The sequence below is a fragment of the Rhinolophus hipposideros genome, assembly GCF_964194185.1.
Source record: "Rhinolophus hipposideros genome assembly, chromosome: 25".
In the NCBI taxonomy this organism is placed as follows: Eukaryota; Metazoa; Chordata; class Mammalia; order Chiroptera; family Rhinolophidae; genus Rhinolophus; species Rhinolophus hipposideros.
The window spans coordinates 30,041,016-30,055,564 of record NC_138071.1 but is presented as its reverse complement, the minus strand read 5'-3'; the positions used below and the strand labels follow the sequence as shown (position 1 = coordinate 30,055,564).

General features: G+C 52.4%; 1 protein-coding gene across 5 annotated transcripts in view; it reads left to right on the top strand.

Moving 5' to 3' along the window:
- The window catches only part of PTPRN2 (protein tyrosine phosphatase receptor type N2), a 406,465-nt gene that overhangs the window by 340,112 nt on the left and 51,804 nt on the right, over positions 1 to 14,549 (top strand). For 3 of the 5 annotated variants that reach the window (XM_081038717.1, XM_081038714.1, XM_081038715.1), the window contains one exon: positions 4,607 to 4,801. The exons of the other annotated variants lie outside the window; for them this stretch is intronic. In XM_081038717.1, the coding sequence (XP_080894843.1) occupies positions 4,607 to 4,801 (195 nt within the window). The remainder of the gene's footprint in view (positions 1 to 4,606; positions 4,802 to 14,549) is intronic. 5 annotated transcript variants of the gene reach the window in all.

The following is a 14,549-nucleotide window of genomic DNA, read 5'->3' as shown; positions in this document are numbered from 1 at the left end:
CCTGCCCCCGCGTGCCCATTTGTCTTTCCAGGGGCTTTGTGCACGGCCCTCAGCTCTGCCGTTACCACTAATTATGATTCCCAATAACCCTGCAGCCCTGCCCTTTGTGTACTCACGCGGGCAGGCGCTGCTCTGGTCCCATTGTTCCTTGAAAGGTGCACAGAGGTTTCTCTTCGGCCTTTGTAGTCCTGCTCTTTCTTTCAGCAGAATTTGGGAATGACAGGCCTTTTCTCTCAAGAGTGTTGCCGCTCTGCAATTTTCCCCATCAGATGCAGCTCTGAGAAACGAGACGTGTGCATTGTTGTGTGTACGGGTGGAGTTCTGCCCCCAGAACCCTGTCCGACCTCCTTTGCAGGATGTGCTCTGCAGCTGAGTGTGGAGCAGGGACACAGGAAACAAGGACCAGGTCAAAGTGTGCTGTGTGACCTCTGCGTCCTCACTGTGTCCCTGTGCCCGGAGGACTCAGCTGGCGTGGTGGCTCTGCTCGGAGGGGCTGCCCCCGGTCCAGGGGTTAGGCACGGCTGGAGGCAGCCCGAGCCCCACAGACTCGGCATTTCGTATTTTCTTGGTGGGGAGCTTATGCACACCTCCTGCAGGCACTCGTGTTTTCAGTTTCTTGACAGTGTGGCATTTGGGTATTTCTAAGTGGGGTGGCACAGACGTCACATGCTGGATGATTTCTAAGTGGAGTGGCACAGAGGTCATGTGCATTATCTTGTGACTGAGCGGTTAAGTTTAGGGGGGCTGTGAACACGCTGCTCTTTGTAGAAACCCCGTTCCTCTGGTGGGGTGGCATTCTCCTTGCCAAAGGCCATCGTCAGACTGGGTTTGACAAGGCCCGTGGTGCCTCTGTCCAGCGGGGGCGACTCGTGGCCTGGGCCTTTTAGGCGTGGCGTCCTGGGAGCACGCCCTGACCCCGCGTCCATCGTCCTCCAGGTAGTCCTGCGGCATTCTGCTCTCCCGGCGGCAGACGAGGCTCGTCGGGACGTGTGGCCAGCACAGGGGCCAGGCCCGGTCAGGGGCGTGGCGCACACTCGGCCACACGCCTCCCGCAGCTCCATGCACTTGTCCTTTTCCTGAGACGCTGACGGCCACCCCTGTGGGGAGGCCTGCAAGACCGTGTCCGCCTTCTGTCATCGTGGTGCATCTGTCTCGTCAGGCACGTGGTCTGATTTGCTTATTTCCTCCATGACTTTCTCAACACCTGAGAGGGTTCAGACACGTGAAAAGGCACAGCAGGTACCGAGCTGAGCTGCCCTGTCCAGAGAGAGGCGCCCCGGAAGCTCAGCCCGGCGAGAACCGCTTTCCCTTTTTCAGTCTGGGGAAAGTTCTCATCGTTCACACATGCTCGTTTTCTTTCCTGCTGGAGAGCAGGCACTCGAGTGAGCAAAAAAAACAGACTAGGTCAGACTCCTGGCGGGAGTGACTCGGGAACCGCGGTGAGCGCTCTGTGTGGGGACAGGCACCCCGAGGTCTGCAAAGGTCACGGCCCGAAGCTCATCCAGATCGGTGTGCCCTGCTGCAACGTGGGCAGAGGACACCCCGAGGGAGAGCCACTCGAGGGGACTGTGTGGCTGGTTGACCCCACGTGTGGGTCTGTGACCCAAAGATCATTTGGCTAAATCCCCCTTTCTTCCCCTTCCTGCTTACGTGCCTCTTAGCTGCTGAGTCCACTGGCTTGCTCCACGGACACCTACCTGTCTGTGTGAACACAAGGCCAGCACATGGGCTGCTCGGGGTCGTCCACGTGCTGTTTGCAGCTCATCACAAGGAGACGGCTCAAATTCGCGTCTGATCGTTTGGCTCTTATGCGTCTTATAAGGTTTTAGCGAAGGGTGTGGGAGGCCCTCACCTCCTTGTCCAGCCACGTGAGAACATACTGGCCACACTTCCCGTCTGCTCAAGACAAGCCGTGTGTGTCAGGGCCCTGGGACTTGCTGAGGTGCCCCTTTGTCGCTTAGTGTCAGACGGGCCTGCCTAGTCTCCATGTCAAGTCTCCGGAACCGTCGCCAGGCAGGTGTGTGAATTCCATCCTTCCTGCTTGCTGCCAGGATTACAGATGAGGACAGTTTCAGAACGTAAGCGGGCTTGTGTCCAGGCTTCTTTCAGCGCGTGCGGGTGCCGCTTAGTCAGCCGTGCCAGCGACTCGTGCGCAGAGACACTGCTCTCCATGCACCATCAGGCCCGTATTTTAAACTCACTCAGCAAAGTGTCCCTCACAGACTCGGGGCTCGGCGGCGGCAGTGTTTGTCACTCCTGATGTGAGCTTCCTATTCTGTGTGACATGGCCTACGTCAGTTTGGTACTAAATGTCGGGCTGTAAAAGCAGGGACGTGCTCAGGCCTGACAGCTGTCCCTATGTCACGGGAACTAACACTGTAAACTGCACATTACACATGGAATAAATGTTTGTGCCCAGCCCATCTGTCCACTCGTTGCCTGAGGCTCAGTGGGCTCTTGGCTTCATCTGTCACCATGTGGGCTGCAACTGCCTTTCAGGAATAGATGACACTTTTAAAATGAAGAATGTGCCACCACACTGCGGCTGGTCTGGGGAGGGGACAGGCGCGGGCACGCGAACCTGTGCTCAGCTCGGACCCCATGGCTGGGTTCAGAGGTTAGAGCTGCCCAAGGAAGGATAGAGGTGTCCACAAAACCCGTCGGCCGGACCGTCACTCATTCAGGCAGCAGGCTGCATTTCCTCTGTTTTAAAAACAAGTTCATTTTCCCTTAAACATTTTAAATTTTCAAGTCATAGTAAAAGAAAGATTTTTATTATTAATCCACAAGCTGTCACCAACCTGAGGGACCGATTAGCAGGGCCATGTGGTGACGTCCCCTCAGAGGTTTATGTAGTCAACACAGAGGCAGCTCTCCATGCCCCACCTGCCCCTGCGGGGCCCCTGGTGAGTCCTGTGACGACAGGGAGGGGACATGGCAGCCGAGGGGGCTTGCCACAGTGTGGAGGGACTGCATATGGGGGTGCACAGCAAGCCGGACAGGGAACACGCCAGACAAACAGTCCCGTCAGCTGGCATGGGACACGCCTGCCGGTGCTGGTGTGTGCGGCACAGCGGGCGTTGTCACAAGCCGAGTGTGTGGCCCTCTTGCATTGGCATCGAGGCTGGAGCTGGCCTCACTGCCCAGAGGCACGTGCAGCCTGGCACTCCCAGCACGGTTCTGAGTGTCGCCATAACTGTGTCTCCACAGTGTGTCTGCGTGACACTCAGCAGCAGCCTGTCACATTTTGTCACTCACACGTCTCAGGTTAGGACGACAGCAGCAGAGGGGAGCCCACGGTCACAGGAGTGGCAGAGGGAACACTCGCTGCATCTTCCTGCCCGGAAGCTCGGAGCCCAGCCTGTGGTTGCCCTGGGAGGCCTGTCGCTCCTTAGCTGGTCCCACGGGAGCTCAGCTGTGAGCCCCTTAGCAGCCTGGAGCAGCTGTGTCCCCAGCCACGTGCAGAGCCCTCAGTGCAGCTGGGCTGTGAGGGGCCAGCTCCCCTCAGACCCTCACATACACAGGAAGTGCCGGGACCATCACAAGAGCATGGGGGGAAGCCACCAGTATGGCGTCTAAAGTGCAGCCATGAGGCCCCAGGTGACATAGAGCCATCCTTCTCCCTCTCCTGCATGTGGTTCCATCCACCTGGAAGTTCTCTTAGCTCCTCCAAGCCCTGCACTTCTCTCACCTCACCTGGCTCCCCAGCTTTCAGCCCTGCAAGATCACCTGTCACCTCTGCAGCTGGCCCCTCTGTGACCCAATTCCCCTCATCCCATGAGACACCTAGCAGCAGTTGTCATCACTGCCCTTCATTACCATTCAGCTCCAGGCTGGATGGTGACCCCGGGAGGTCAGGGTTCCCCTGGTCTTATTCAATTGACCGGGTGTCCCTGGCATCCCACAGTGACACGGGGTGTGTGCTAATACCCAGACGTCAAATACATGAATAGTAGCAGCTCGTGTCCGCCTGGTGGGGGCCAGGCACAGTTCCCCAGGCCCAAGACTGTCTTATCCAATCCTCCCAAGAACTGGGAAGATGGAACCAGTCCACATTTAACAGATGAGGAAAGTGGGGCACTGAGAGGTTAGGTGCTTTGCCCAAGGTCATACAACCTTAAGTGCAGGATTCCAACTTGGGCATTGTGACTCCAGGATCACAAGTGGACGGATGAGCTTCCAGAGCCAAGGGAACAAGGTTTTGTATGTGCTACAGCCCTCATCCCAGTTCCTCTGGGAAGCAGATGCATTCTGTGTCCTGGCTCCTAGTGGCCTGTCCCCAAACAGCATCGATGACCTGGTGACATGTGTCTTGAGGGGCAGTTTTGTGGAGTTGCAGACTCCGCCAGTGTCTGGTCCCCCCCTCCAGCCCTTGGAAAAGCCTGGGACACCCCTTAGCTGGTGGCTCTACAGAAGCCCAGTGGTGTGTGTGTGTCGGGCCAAGGGTGCGTGTACCTTGGCACTCAGGACAAGCAGTGGGCGAGAAGAGGCACAGTGGCTGAGCCCGCGGCGCCTGACCCCACATTGCCCGACCCCCTGGCGCCTGACCCCATGGCTCCTGAGCCTGCGGCACTGGTGGCTGACCCCCTGCCCTTCTGCCTTCTAGGAGCTGTGCCGGCAGCGCATGGCTGTGCGCACGTCCGACCGCCCGGAGGCCCCACACACCTCCCGTGTCAACAGCGTGTCCTCACAGGTCAGCGACGGGCCGATGCCCAGCCCCTGTGCACGAAGCAGCACCTCGTCCTGGTCTGAGGAGCCCGCACCCCCCAACATGGACATTTCCACCGGCCACATGGTCCTGGTAAGGCCCGCGACCACTCCGCCAATCCCTGTGCCACACGCGCCAGCCTACACATCTCATAAGAGGCTATGACACCAGCGTGGCCAGCAAGCCCGAGCTGCGGGCAGCTGACATGCAGGACGTGAACACAACCGTCAGGGCCCCTGTGTTCTAGTCCTCCGTGTGAGCGTGACACTGTGACACCCAGCGCCCGTTCCCCTGCCTAAGAATGACAGCTGTGCAAAATGACGTCTGTGAGGTCACAGGGCGCACCTCGTACATCCATCTGGTTTAACCCCTAGAGGCCCTAATGGGGGCACCATCCCGAGGCCTGTTTTGTGACAAGAAAACAGGGTGGTGATTTGTCCAGGGTTGTGGAAGCTCCCCAGCTTTGGCCCAAGCTCAGGGGCCCCCGAGTCTGCGCTGTCAGCTGCACACTCCAGCTGGAGTCCGACCCTCAGCGTCTGGGCCCTGGGGCTCTCGATGGCCAGCCTTGCCCCACCTGCACTGCCACTCTGCAGCCACCAAGACTTCCTCCATCCCAGTTCCCTGTGCCGGCCGACCCTCTCGGTCCCTGAGACATTGGTGCCTCTGGGCCTCAGCCGATGACATGTGCCCTCCGACCCCCTACTTGGTGTCTTGTCCACCTGCCCGGGACCCCCTGACCAGCGTCCATGAAGTCCCTGCCGACAGTTAGGTGACACTTGGCCTCTTCCCCCATGAAGGCCGCTCGATCAAATGGGCTGGTCTCTTAAGCCCGAAAGGATTGCAATAAAGAAACGGAACCAGTTTTCTTTTGATGGAGTTAAGGGGAAGGGACTTTATCTGCAGGGAAAATGTCACGGGGCCCAGGAAAGCCCACAGCCGGGCGCAGAGTGAGGGGTCGGACAGTAGTGTCTAAGATGGGCAAGGTGTTGTTTCACTTTCTAAAAATAACCTGCCCAGTGATGTGAGTAAGAAGAGTGGCCCCGGAAGGCATGAGTGCCTGGCTGTTGTGGGGCCTTCACACCTCAAGGGACTTGCCTTGGTTTGGGCCACCATCAGAAAACCCCAGCCCTGATGACTTAACAGGTGTTTACTGTCCCCAGTCCTGGAGGCTGGGACCCGAGATCCAGGTGTGGGCAGGGCTGCTTCCCCCTGTGGCCTCTCTCCTTGGCGTGTAGACGGGCGCCTCCTACCAGTGTGCTCACATGGTCGTCCCTCTGCGTGGCTGCGTCCTCATCTCCTCTTACAAGGATACGAGTCCTATTGGATCAGGGCCCCCCCACGTGACCTCATTCTACCTTAATCACCTCTGTACAGAGGCATCTCCAAATACAGACCCATTCTGAGGTCCTGGGGGTCAGGGCTTCAACATAGGAATTTGGGGGCATAATTAGCCCCTGACAAGGACTGGTGCTTGAACCACATCAGTGTTTCCTGGAATCTTGAAATGAGAGGTCTGGTCTTCTTTCCTTGGCCCACAGTAGGGTATCATTTCCATCTCCCCTGTTCACTGTGGTGGCTGAGTGAGGGGTAACGCTGCCAAGGGGCCCCCGACCGCCTGGCTCCAGGCAGTTCTGTTCAGGCCTGCACTTGCCCACCCACCCTCGAGCTGTGGTGACCTGAAGGATAGGCTGGTGAACCACTCAGGTGTCCCCCTTTTTCTGGGCACAGCTCACCTCTAGGGAGAGCCTGACCTGCCCCCGTCACGGTCTCTCTGGGAGAAGCTTTCCTCCAGGAGGGGTCTCCGGAAAGGCACGTGCAATTCCCACATCAGGCCTGGCAAGTTCTCACCAAGAGCTGGGCCCTGGAGATGGCCATAGGCACTCAGTGCAGGGGTAGTCGGGAGCCTCTTGGGTCAAAGGGTCACAGGGAGAGGCCTCACTGGCTGAGGGGTGCACATGCTGGACCCCGGGGCAGGTGCCCCCACCCAGAGACACCTGCACCTCCTCCTCTGGAGGGGTGCTGCCAGCTCTGAGGGGCTGCACCTCCTGCGGCCGTCCCCTGTGGGCCCCGGGGCTCCTTTGGTAGCTGTAACATTGGTCACTCTTGATGGTTTGGTTTTGATAAGAGGCAATAAGTGCCATGCTCGCATAATAGATTATCCAAGAGTCAAGTTCTAGTTACTTTTCTCTCATTACTTTAAAAATATCATTTGCTTGCCTTTAAGGCCGTAGCTGTTGAAAAGGCTATTGCCAGTCCAATGGCTGTTCCTTTGTGGGCCATTCATACTGTCTTCTGAATTCTGCACCTTTATTGATCCAGGATTTCCTTGTGCCCTGTACTGGACTTATTTTATTTTTATTTTTGCTCCAGTCTTCCTGTGATTCCTGAATGAGAGAATTCTTGTCTTCCCTCAATTCCAGAAAATGACAAACTATTTGTAATTTAAATGTGACTCTCTTCCATTCTCTCAGTTCTCTCCTCTAATGGAAAAATATTGGACATTCTCATTCCCATGTCTCTTAATTCTCTTCCATATTTTCTGTCCTAATCCCTCTATCCTGCATTCCAGGGAATTTCCTCGGATCTGTTTTCCAGTATGCATTGTTTCTCTTCAGTGGTGTCTAATCTCCTGTGTAATCTATTCATTACATTTATGATTTCAAGGAGTATATTTTTCATTTGCAGTTGTTCTATTTGTTTTTTAAATCTTCCTGTTGCGTTGTTCTTCTATTGTTGATTCCCACTTTAAAATCTTCAATCATTACAAATGTAATTCCTCACCCAGAGATTCCCAGACTACTCATCTAATGTAAATTTGAGTCTCAATCCCAAATGAGGCCCAGGGACTAAACATCTTCCCATTTTGAGTCCCTATGGACACAGATATTCTTCCTTATGTCCTGAGCAAACCCTTTCACTAAGATTGTGGTCTCCTGAGGGTCCAGATTTACGTGGAGGGCTCACATCTGACTCTGCCTCCTCTATGTGAGGGCTTCCCCTGAGGGCCCACATGGGCCCTGGGTTTTAGGTCCAGGAAGTCATCTGGCCCTGGCCCTCGCTCCAGGACTTGAGGGACTTCGGGTGCCTCCCACTCTGGTTTTCACTTCCCTTTTCATTTTGGATTCCTGAGTATTTTCCTTAATTTTGTGGAAGGAAATTTTGTGACTTGCCATTCTCCCAACATTTCTAGATGTCTTGTAGAGGAGGCTCTTCTGGTTCTCTCGTTCTTCATTTCTCTGGAAACATCAGACTCAATGCAAGTCAAACAAAGGGGACCCTGTGCAGTGGTGCATAGGCACAGGGATTACCTTGCTTCAGGAGGCAGCTGTACACCTGTGACCAAAATGAGCTGTCTGTGGGTGTGCGCTGACAGGAGCCTGTGTCAGCAGGCAGGTGGGCAGGTGAGTGCACCCAAATGCTAACAGCTGGTGTCTGTGGAGAAATTCCAGATGGCATGCATGTTGCGATCATGATAAAGGCAGCTGTTGGGAGGGGAGGCTCCAGGTTTTGTAGCTGTGTTGTACCGGAACGGAAGAGGTGGAATGGTAACCTCTGATCACCCACTCCCGCTTCACCCATCCAACCTCAAGAACATGGCGCGTAAGTGAGCGGTCCACATGACTGACAGTTGAGCTGGAAAAAACAGAAAAACAGACTTGACAATCTTATCTCTATATTATCCCCCTAAAAAGTGAAAAGAATTTTGATAGATGAGCTCCCTTCTAATTTGAACTCCTCGTTTCAAAGCAATTCAATGAGGAATGTTCGCCAGCCAGCTCTTGGTCATCATGACTGACAGTCGAATCCTAATTTTCCCTTTTCTCCCCTGGTATTTCTGCTGTTTCACTGATGACAGGAAGGTCTGGGTAAATAGACCTCAAAGGCTTCCTGTCCTCTGAGCAAGTTTGCTTGGTGGAGGGAAAATAAGGTTTTGAGTCTCGTATCAGCTTTTCCAGTCCTGGCGACATTTCTGTCCCCCCATTCTTGTCATACCTCATAGAGCATGTAGCCTGTTGGTTTTAGGAAATTCAAAACCAAAGCATTGGCTTTTAATTCCTGTAACTCCAATAACACTTTTAGAATTGCAGCAAATATTTTCTAAGAATGTGTTTTAGACCCTGGCATCTCCCATCTGGGAAAGGGAGGGAAGACTCCTGTCCATGTGGCTGTCCTAGGCCACCTTTACTGCACTCACTGGAACTCTTTGTTCTTCCTAAAAACTTCATCAGAAAACCATCATGAGTACATCACTGCCGCAGAACATACAAGGCTGCTGCTAAGAAAAGGTCCACGGCTTTGTAATGGCGAGAAGCTGTCTGTGTGTTGCTAGGCAACCATCCCTTTTCTGTCCCCTCCCTGAAAGGTTTCCCTGTTGTAACTGCTGTTGTCACATGTTTCAAGTAAAAATTGTCTCCTCTGGGCTTTTTCCTGTCAGTTGGGTGATAGTGAAGGCGTTGGGTCTTTGGGAGAATCTGCTCTTACAATTGTCACTTGGAATTGGCCATTTGAATTTCGTAGGTGGCTGTCCGGCCGGGGAGGTCTGGGTGGATGGCCATTTAACACATGAATCTACTGGTGCACAACACAGAGAAACAGCTACTCAAACCTGCTTTTGGAGGAGACCCCAAAGCAACCAGCTCCGCCTGCGCCCCATCACCAGTGCAGACATCCCCGATAAGCAGCCCGATTTCTCCACCGCACAGCTTCTGTAGTCTGGGTGGTGCCCGTCTGGGCCCCCAGCGCCTGGCTGACAGTGGATGGTGTTCGTTGGGGAGGTTCTCTTCTCCTAGAATTTGTTATCATTTCAGGTGTTTGCAGGGCTCGGCTGTTAGAACCTCATTTTCATGACCAGTGTCCTCTCACATCCCTTCCTTTCCTACCGATGCTGGAACCTAAGGTTGGTGGTTCCCCCCAGCGTGGTGCTTCTGCGGACTGTCTCTGGCTCCAAGTCTGTTTCATGTGTCAAAGGGACATGGTGGAGGCCAGAATCCAGTGTTTGCCCTCATTTAGTAAGGACTGTGTATTACTTTATAGTAATAGAATGACTATAACACGAATATTTGTCAGTGCGTCTTCTGTGTTGCCCCAGTAACTTATAAAGAGCAGACGGAAGGGGGGCTCTAGTCAGACGGCTGCCTGTTCCACACCAAAGTCTCAGAAGCAGTAGTTTTTCCTGCGAAGGTAACAGCGTTCTCTTTGCTGAACAACCTGTAGTCAGACTTTGACTGATGACCCGAACAGGGCGAAAGGATTCGTTACTGCTGAGCGCAGAGGCCGGGTGGTGAGCACAGTGTGAAGCAAGCTTGGGCCCATTACAGCAAGTGACTGGGCTTGTCTCATCCTCCTGCGGGCTCTTCTGAGGTTTCATTTATCTGTGAAGATGTATGTTTCATTGGCAGGAGTGAGACACCTTAAATGTAGTGTTCAGTTTCATAAACAGCTATTTCAGGAGTTCCAAATGCCATGGGTAGACATTTTAAACTTTTAAAAGGCAGAAATTAGTAGAAATATAAAATGTAATGAATTTTTCTTTAGACTTGTGTTAACTGAAGTAATTGCAGACTGATACTCAAAGTCACCACATTGTTAATTGTGGATTTTAGTTTTTGTGGGGTTTGTGTGTGTGTGTGTGTGTGTGTGTGTGTTTTAACTATCTATAGACCAAAATTACAAAAAGAAGAGAAACACACAGAAGATATTTGGTAAAGGCAGGTGGTCTGGATGAATAATGTTCCTTTCATTAACATAATTCCCTTATTAACTGTATAATTAATTGTACGTAGCCAAGGGAAGCTGTGGAAATTGCATTTTGAGATGTATCAAAGCTGACTTGTGCCTCAGACTTCATGCAATTCACCATTAATGAAGCTGAGATGGAAGCCTCAGATCTATAATTATTACGTACTATTTGAATGACAAGCAAAGAATTTTATCAGCAGAGTTTTAAATGAAAGGGGATAGCAGCTAATGTTGAAATTGTTAATCTTTCTTATGAAAATAATTTTGAAGAAAATGCGTAGTGGAAAGAGAGGTTTGTGGAAAGCATTTGCTGTTAAAATAGCCATTTTCTGATACTCCATATGAATCTGTCCACATTTGACAGCAGGGTGCAAATATTTTTGAAAGTGAATGAATATTTTATAGGATCCTGAGCTGCTCTTGCATTCCAGGAATGAATCATGCAATATTCCCAAATATCTCAGTGAAGGCGAGAGAGTTTGAGAGCCAAAGCTGAAAACATTAAAATATATCAGAATATTCTAGAAGAAATTAAAATGTCTTTCTTAGCACAGAAATCTGCCTTTCGCCCCTTCGAGGCTCCTTTACGGCTGTCCACCGTGCAGTGTGTTGTTAGAGAAAGCTGTTGGGTGACGCACTGCGTCTGTTTCTCCAGAAAGATCTCATTGGCGTCACCTCATGGCTAGTCTCTCACCTGCGATTCCAAAGTGAGGCTGTCACCTTAACCCCGTGCCCGACACAGAGGCCACCTCAGAGTCTATGTCAGACACCGTGGAGCTGTCACATGTCCTCAGGACGGACCCAGGGGTGGTCGTGCCCTTCATTCACCAACAGACGTTTGCCAACCACCCAGGATGGCAAACCACCCACTGTGTCCATCCCTGGGCAGACCCTAAGGACTAAACAGTTGGATGGTTGGGAGTTCCTGAAAACGCAACTCCTATTTATTTCTTTGTCCTGATTTTTCCACTGAGTTGATGGCACAAACTAAATGCTAAGGTTATGACTCCATCTGGTTAGAGCTCCATGTCACTACGAAGCTGAGAAAGGCGACGTCCAGGTTTCCAGAAGCTCTGGAACATTGACCTGGGAGGGACGGGCACTTTGGGGGCCGTGGCCCGTAGCACATCTCTTCTAGGCCAGAGGCCGTGCTGGAGCGCGATCTGGGCCTGGGGCTGGGCCGCGGTTCTTCCAGAAGTTCTGAGCCCAGGAGGACAAGCAGGTGGTGAGACGTGCACATTTATTCTGAAATTGTTGTTTGCGCCGGCCTCATGCCTTGTTGGTTTCAGTCGGAAGACCTGTTAGCCTCCTCCAGCCTGGGAACCTCTCGTAGGGCAGTCTGTCACCCGAATCCAGAGCGTGAGTGAAGTCAGGACTGACCAACGACCAGGTGCTCCGACGAGGTCACACGGTGCTCCCGACCCGCCAGTGGACAAGCGCTCGCTGGGCCCACCCCCGGCCAGTGCACGTTCCCAGACGGGCTGCGTGCTGCCCGAGACTCACACATACACACAACTTGACTGTATCAGGAATTGTCTTGTTTGTGTAACAGTGTATCAAACTGTTCCAGATTAATTTAGTTGGTTGATTGACTTTACATTTTAATTTTGTGTTATGCTATAGGTTGTTAATTTTCTGTGGCACTTGGTGCAAACATACCTCCATGAGGCGTCGTGCAGGGGCTCAGATCAAAACTAAGTCCGGGAAACGTCTGGACGTCCTGTCTGAGCCACTGAAGCACGAAGCCTGTCGGCAACAGCAGGGCTGTGGACGGGAGTTTTCAGATTTTTACCCAGACTTTTGACTCTAGGTAAATTAAGGCCTTGTTTCTCAGATGGAAACATCGAGCTCTCTCCTGGCTGTGGTTGCTTGACAGTCAGGAGTTGAGACAATCACATAATTTTTTGCAAACTAAAGTGTTGCAGAAATTTAGGAGGAGAAGGAAGAACAGAGCAGATAATGAAACGAGCTGAATCTGTATTAAACTAACTCAAATCCCCTAATTTGCCCTACGAGCTGGTCCTGGCAGTACTGCCTCTAGAATGTATCTCACGTCTCCCACTTGTCCCCCACTTGTCCCCCCGATACCTCCACAGCTGCTCCCCAAACCACTGGATCTCTTATACAGACGGTCCCAACTCATCCTCTCAATCCGCCTGGAGCCAAAGTGACCTTCCCAAAGCCTCCCATGCTTAGAACTCTCCAGGGGCCTCCCTTTGCTCTGCGAATAAACTTCACTTCGAGTGACTGCACTTAGGAGGGGAGCACGCAGAGGCTGGATTGTAGACATAGGTGTACACCTGAAATTTACATCATGTTATTAACCAGTGTCGCCCCAATAAATTTAAGTGTTAAAAAAAGAAGAAAAAGTTCAAGCCTCTCCCCACGGCCCTCGAGCCCCATGTGATTGGGCCCTCAGTCCCCTGTCCCAGTGGCCCCTTCAGCCCCAACCCACCCCCACCCCAGGGCGCTGGCCCCTGCTGCCCTCTCTCCCTGTGGAGCCCCTCCCCATCTCAGGCTGAGCTCAGGAATCAGCTCTTCAGAGAGGCCTCCCTTCCTGGAGCCCCCACCCCACCCCGGCAGCCAGCCCCGTTCCATCACTGCCCTATGCCTTCTTACCACCCACTGTTACCTGACGTGGTCCTTCTAAGTCGTTGTCACGGCTTCCTTGTATGCGGGCTGTTCTCCAGCCAAAGAACCAGCCACAAGAGGACAGAGCCTTAGAACCACTGGGTCCTCAGAGCACACATCTCCCTGCTCACACGATACATGTAAGAGAATCAGCTGCAAGATGAGTAAGTGCCTAACCACCAACAGACGAGCAGGAACCTGGGGTCACACTGCAACTCTTAACTGTCGACAGCCAGAAATGGAATCAGGCTTCACTCGCAGTGTCAAGCAAACCTCTTTCGCCCTCATTTAAATGCTAATAGCTGCACAGTTATGGGAAATACAGTACAGGAAATACAATAATACTATACTGTATTCTTACCATGGGAATGGTTATTTCCCATTGCTTGCGAGTGTCCAGCTTTGTATTTCACCTATGCTCATACAACCTTATTTCTAAGATGTTAGCTAAGATAAGAAGATTCGTGAAATTACTCATTTAGAATGGTTGGCGCTTCGGGAAGCATGACAGCCCACAAACACGAAGTGAGGTATTGTCATTGTCGCTGTGATGGAACAGCTTCTTCCTGCAGGAGACCTTTGTCACCCTGTCCGACGCATCTCCCCAAACCTGACGTCATGCAGAGAAAGCTGGCAGAAAACACACTATCAGTCACACAAAAGGACAAGCGTTCCTATTGGGAAAGGACAGAACTACTTATTTTTTGAAGTTTATGAATTAAAACACTTCTGTGGGGCCGGCCCGGTGGTTCAGGCGGTTGGAGCTCCGTGCTCCTAACTCCGAAGGCTGCCGGTTCGATTCCCACATGGGCCAGTGGGCTCTCAACCACAAGGTTGCCAGTTCAACTCGAGTCCCGCAAGGGATGGTGGGCAGCGCCCCCTGCAACTAAAGATTGAACACGGCACCTTGAGCTGAGCTGCCGCTGAGCTCCCAGATGGCTCAGTTGGTTGGAGCCCGTCCTCTCAACCACAAGGTTGCCGGTTCAACTCCCGCAAGGCATGGTGGGCTGTGCCCCCTGCAACTAGAAATGGCAACTGGAGCTGAGCTGCGCCCTCCACAACTAAGACTGAAAGGACAACTTGAAGCTGAACGGCACCCTCCACAACTAAGATTGAAAGGACAACAACTTGAGTTGGAAAAGAATCCTGGAAGTACACGGTGTTCCCCAATAAAGTCCTATTCCTCTTCACCAATAAAAAAAAAATATTTAAAAAATAATAATAAAAAATAAAACACTTCTGGAACAGAAGGGGGGTGTTGTGGACACTTTCCACCCAGTCCCAGTTGTAAGTCTTTATGAAGATGTGACTTTCTGTAAGTCTCTGCAGTGACAGAGTGAAGAGGGAAGTGACAGTCCCAGCTCTTTACTCCGTTGAGATGGCCCAGTGGCTCGGTGGGTTCCAGACAAACTCCAGGAGATGCCCTGCCTACCGAGAGCATTTAGGAGCTCTCTTGTATCAATGTGGTATC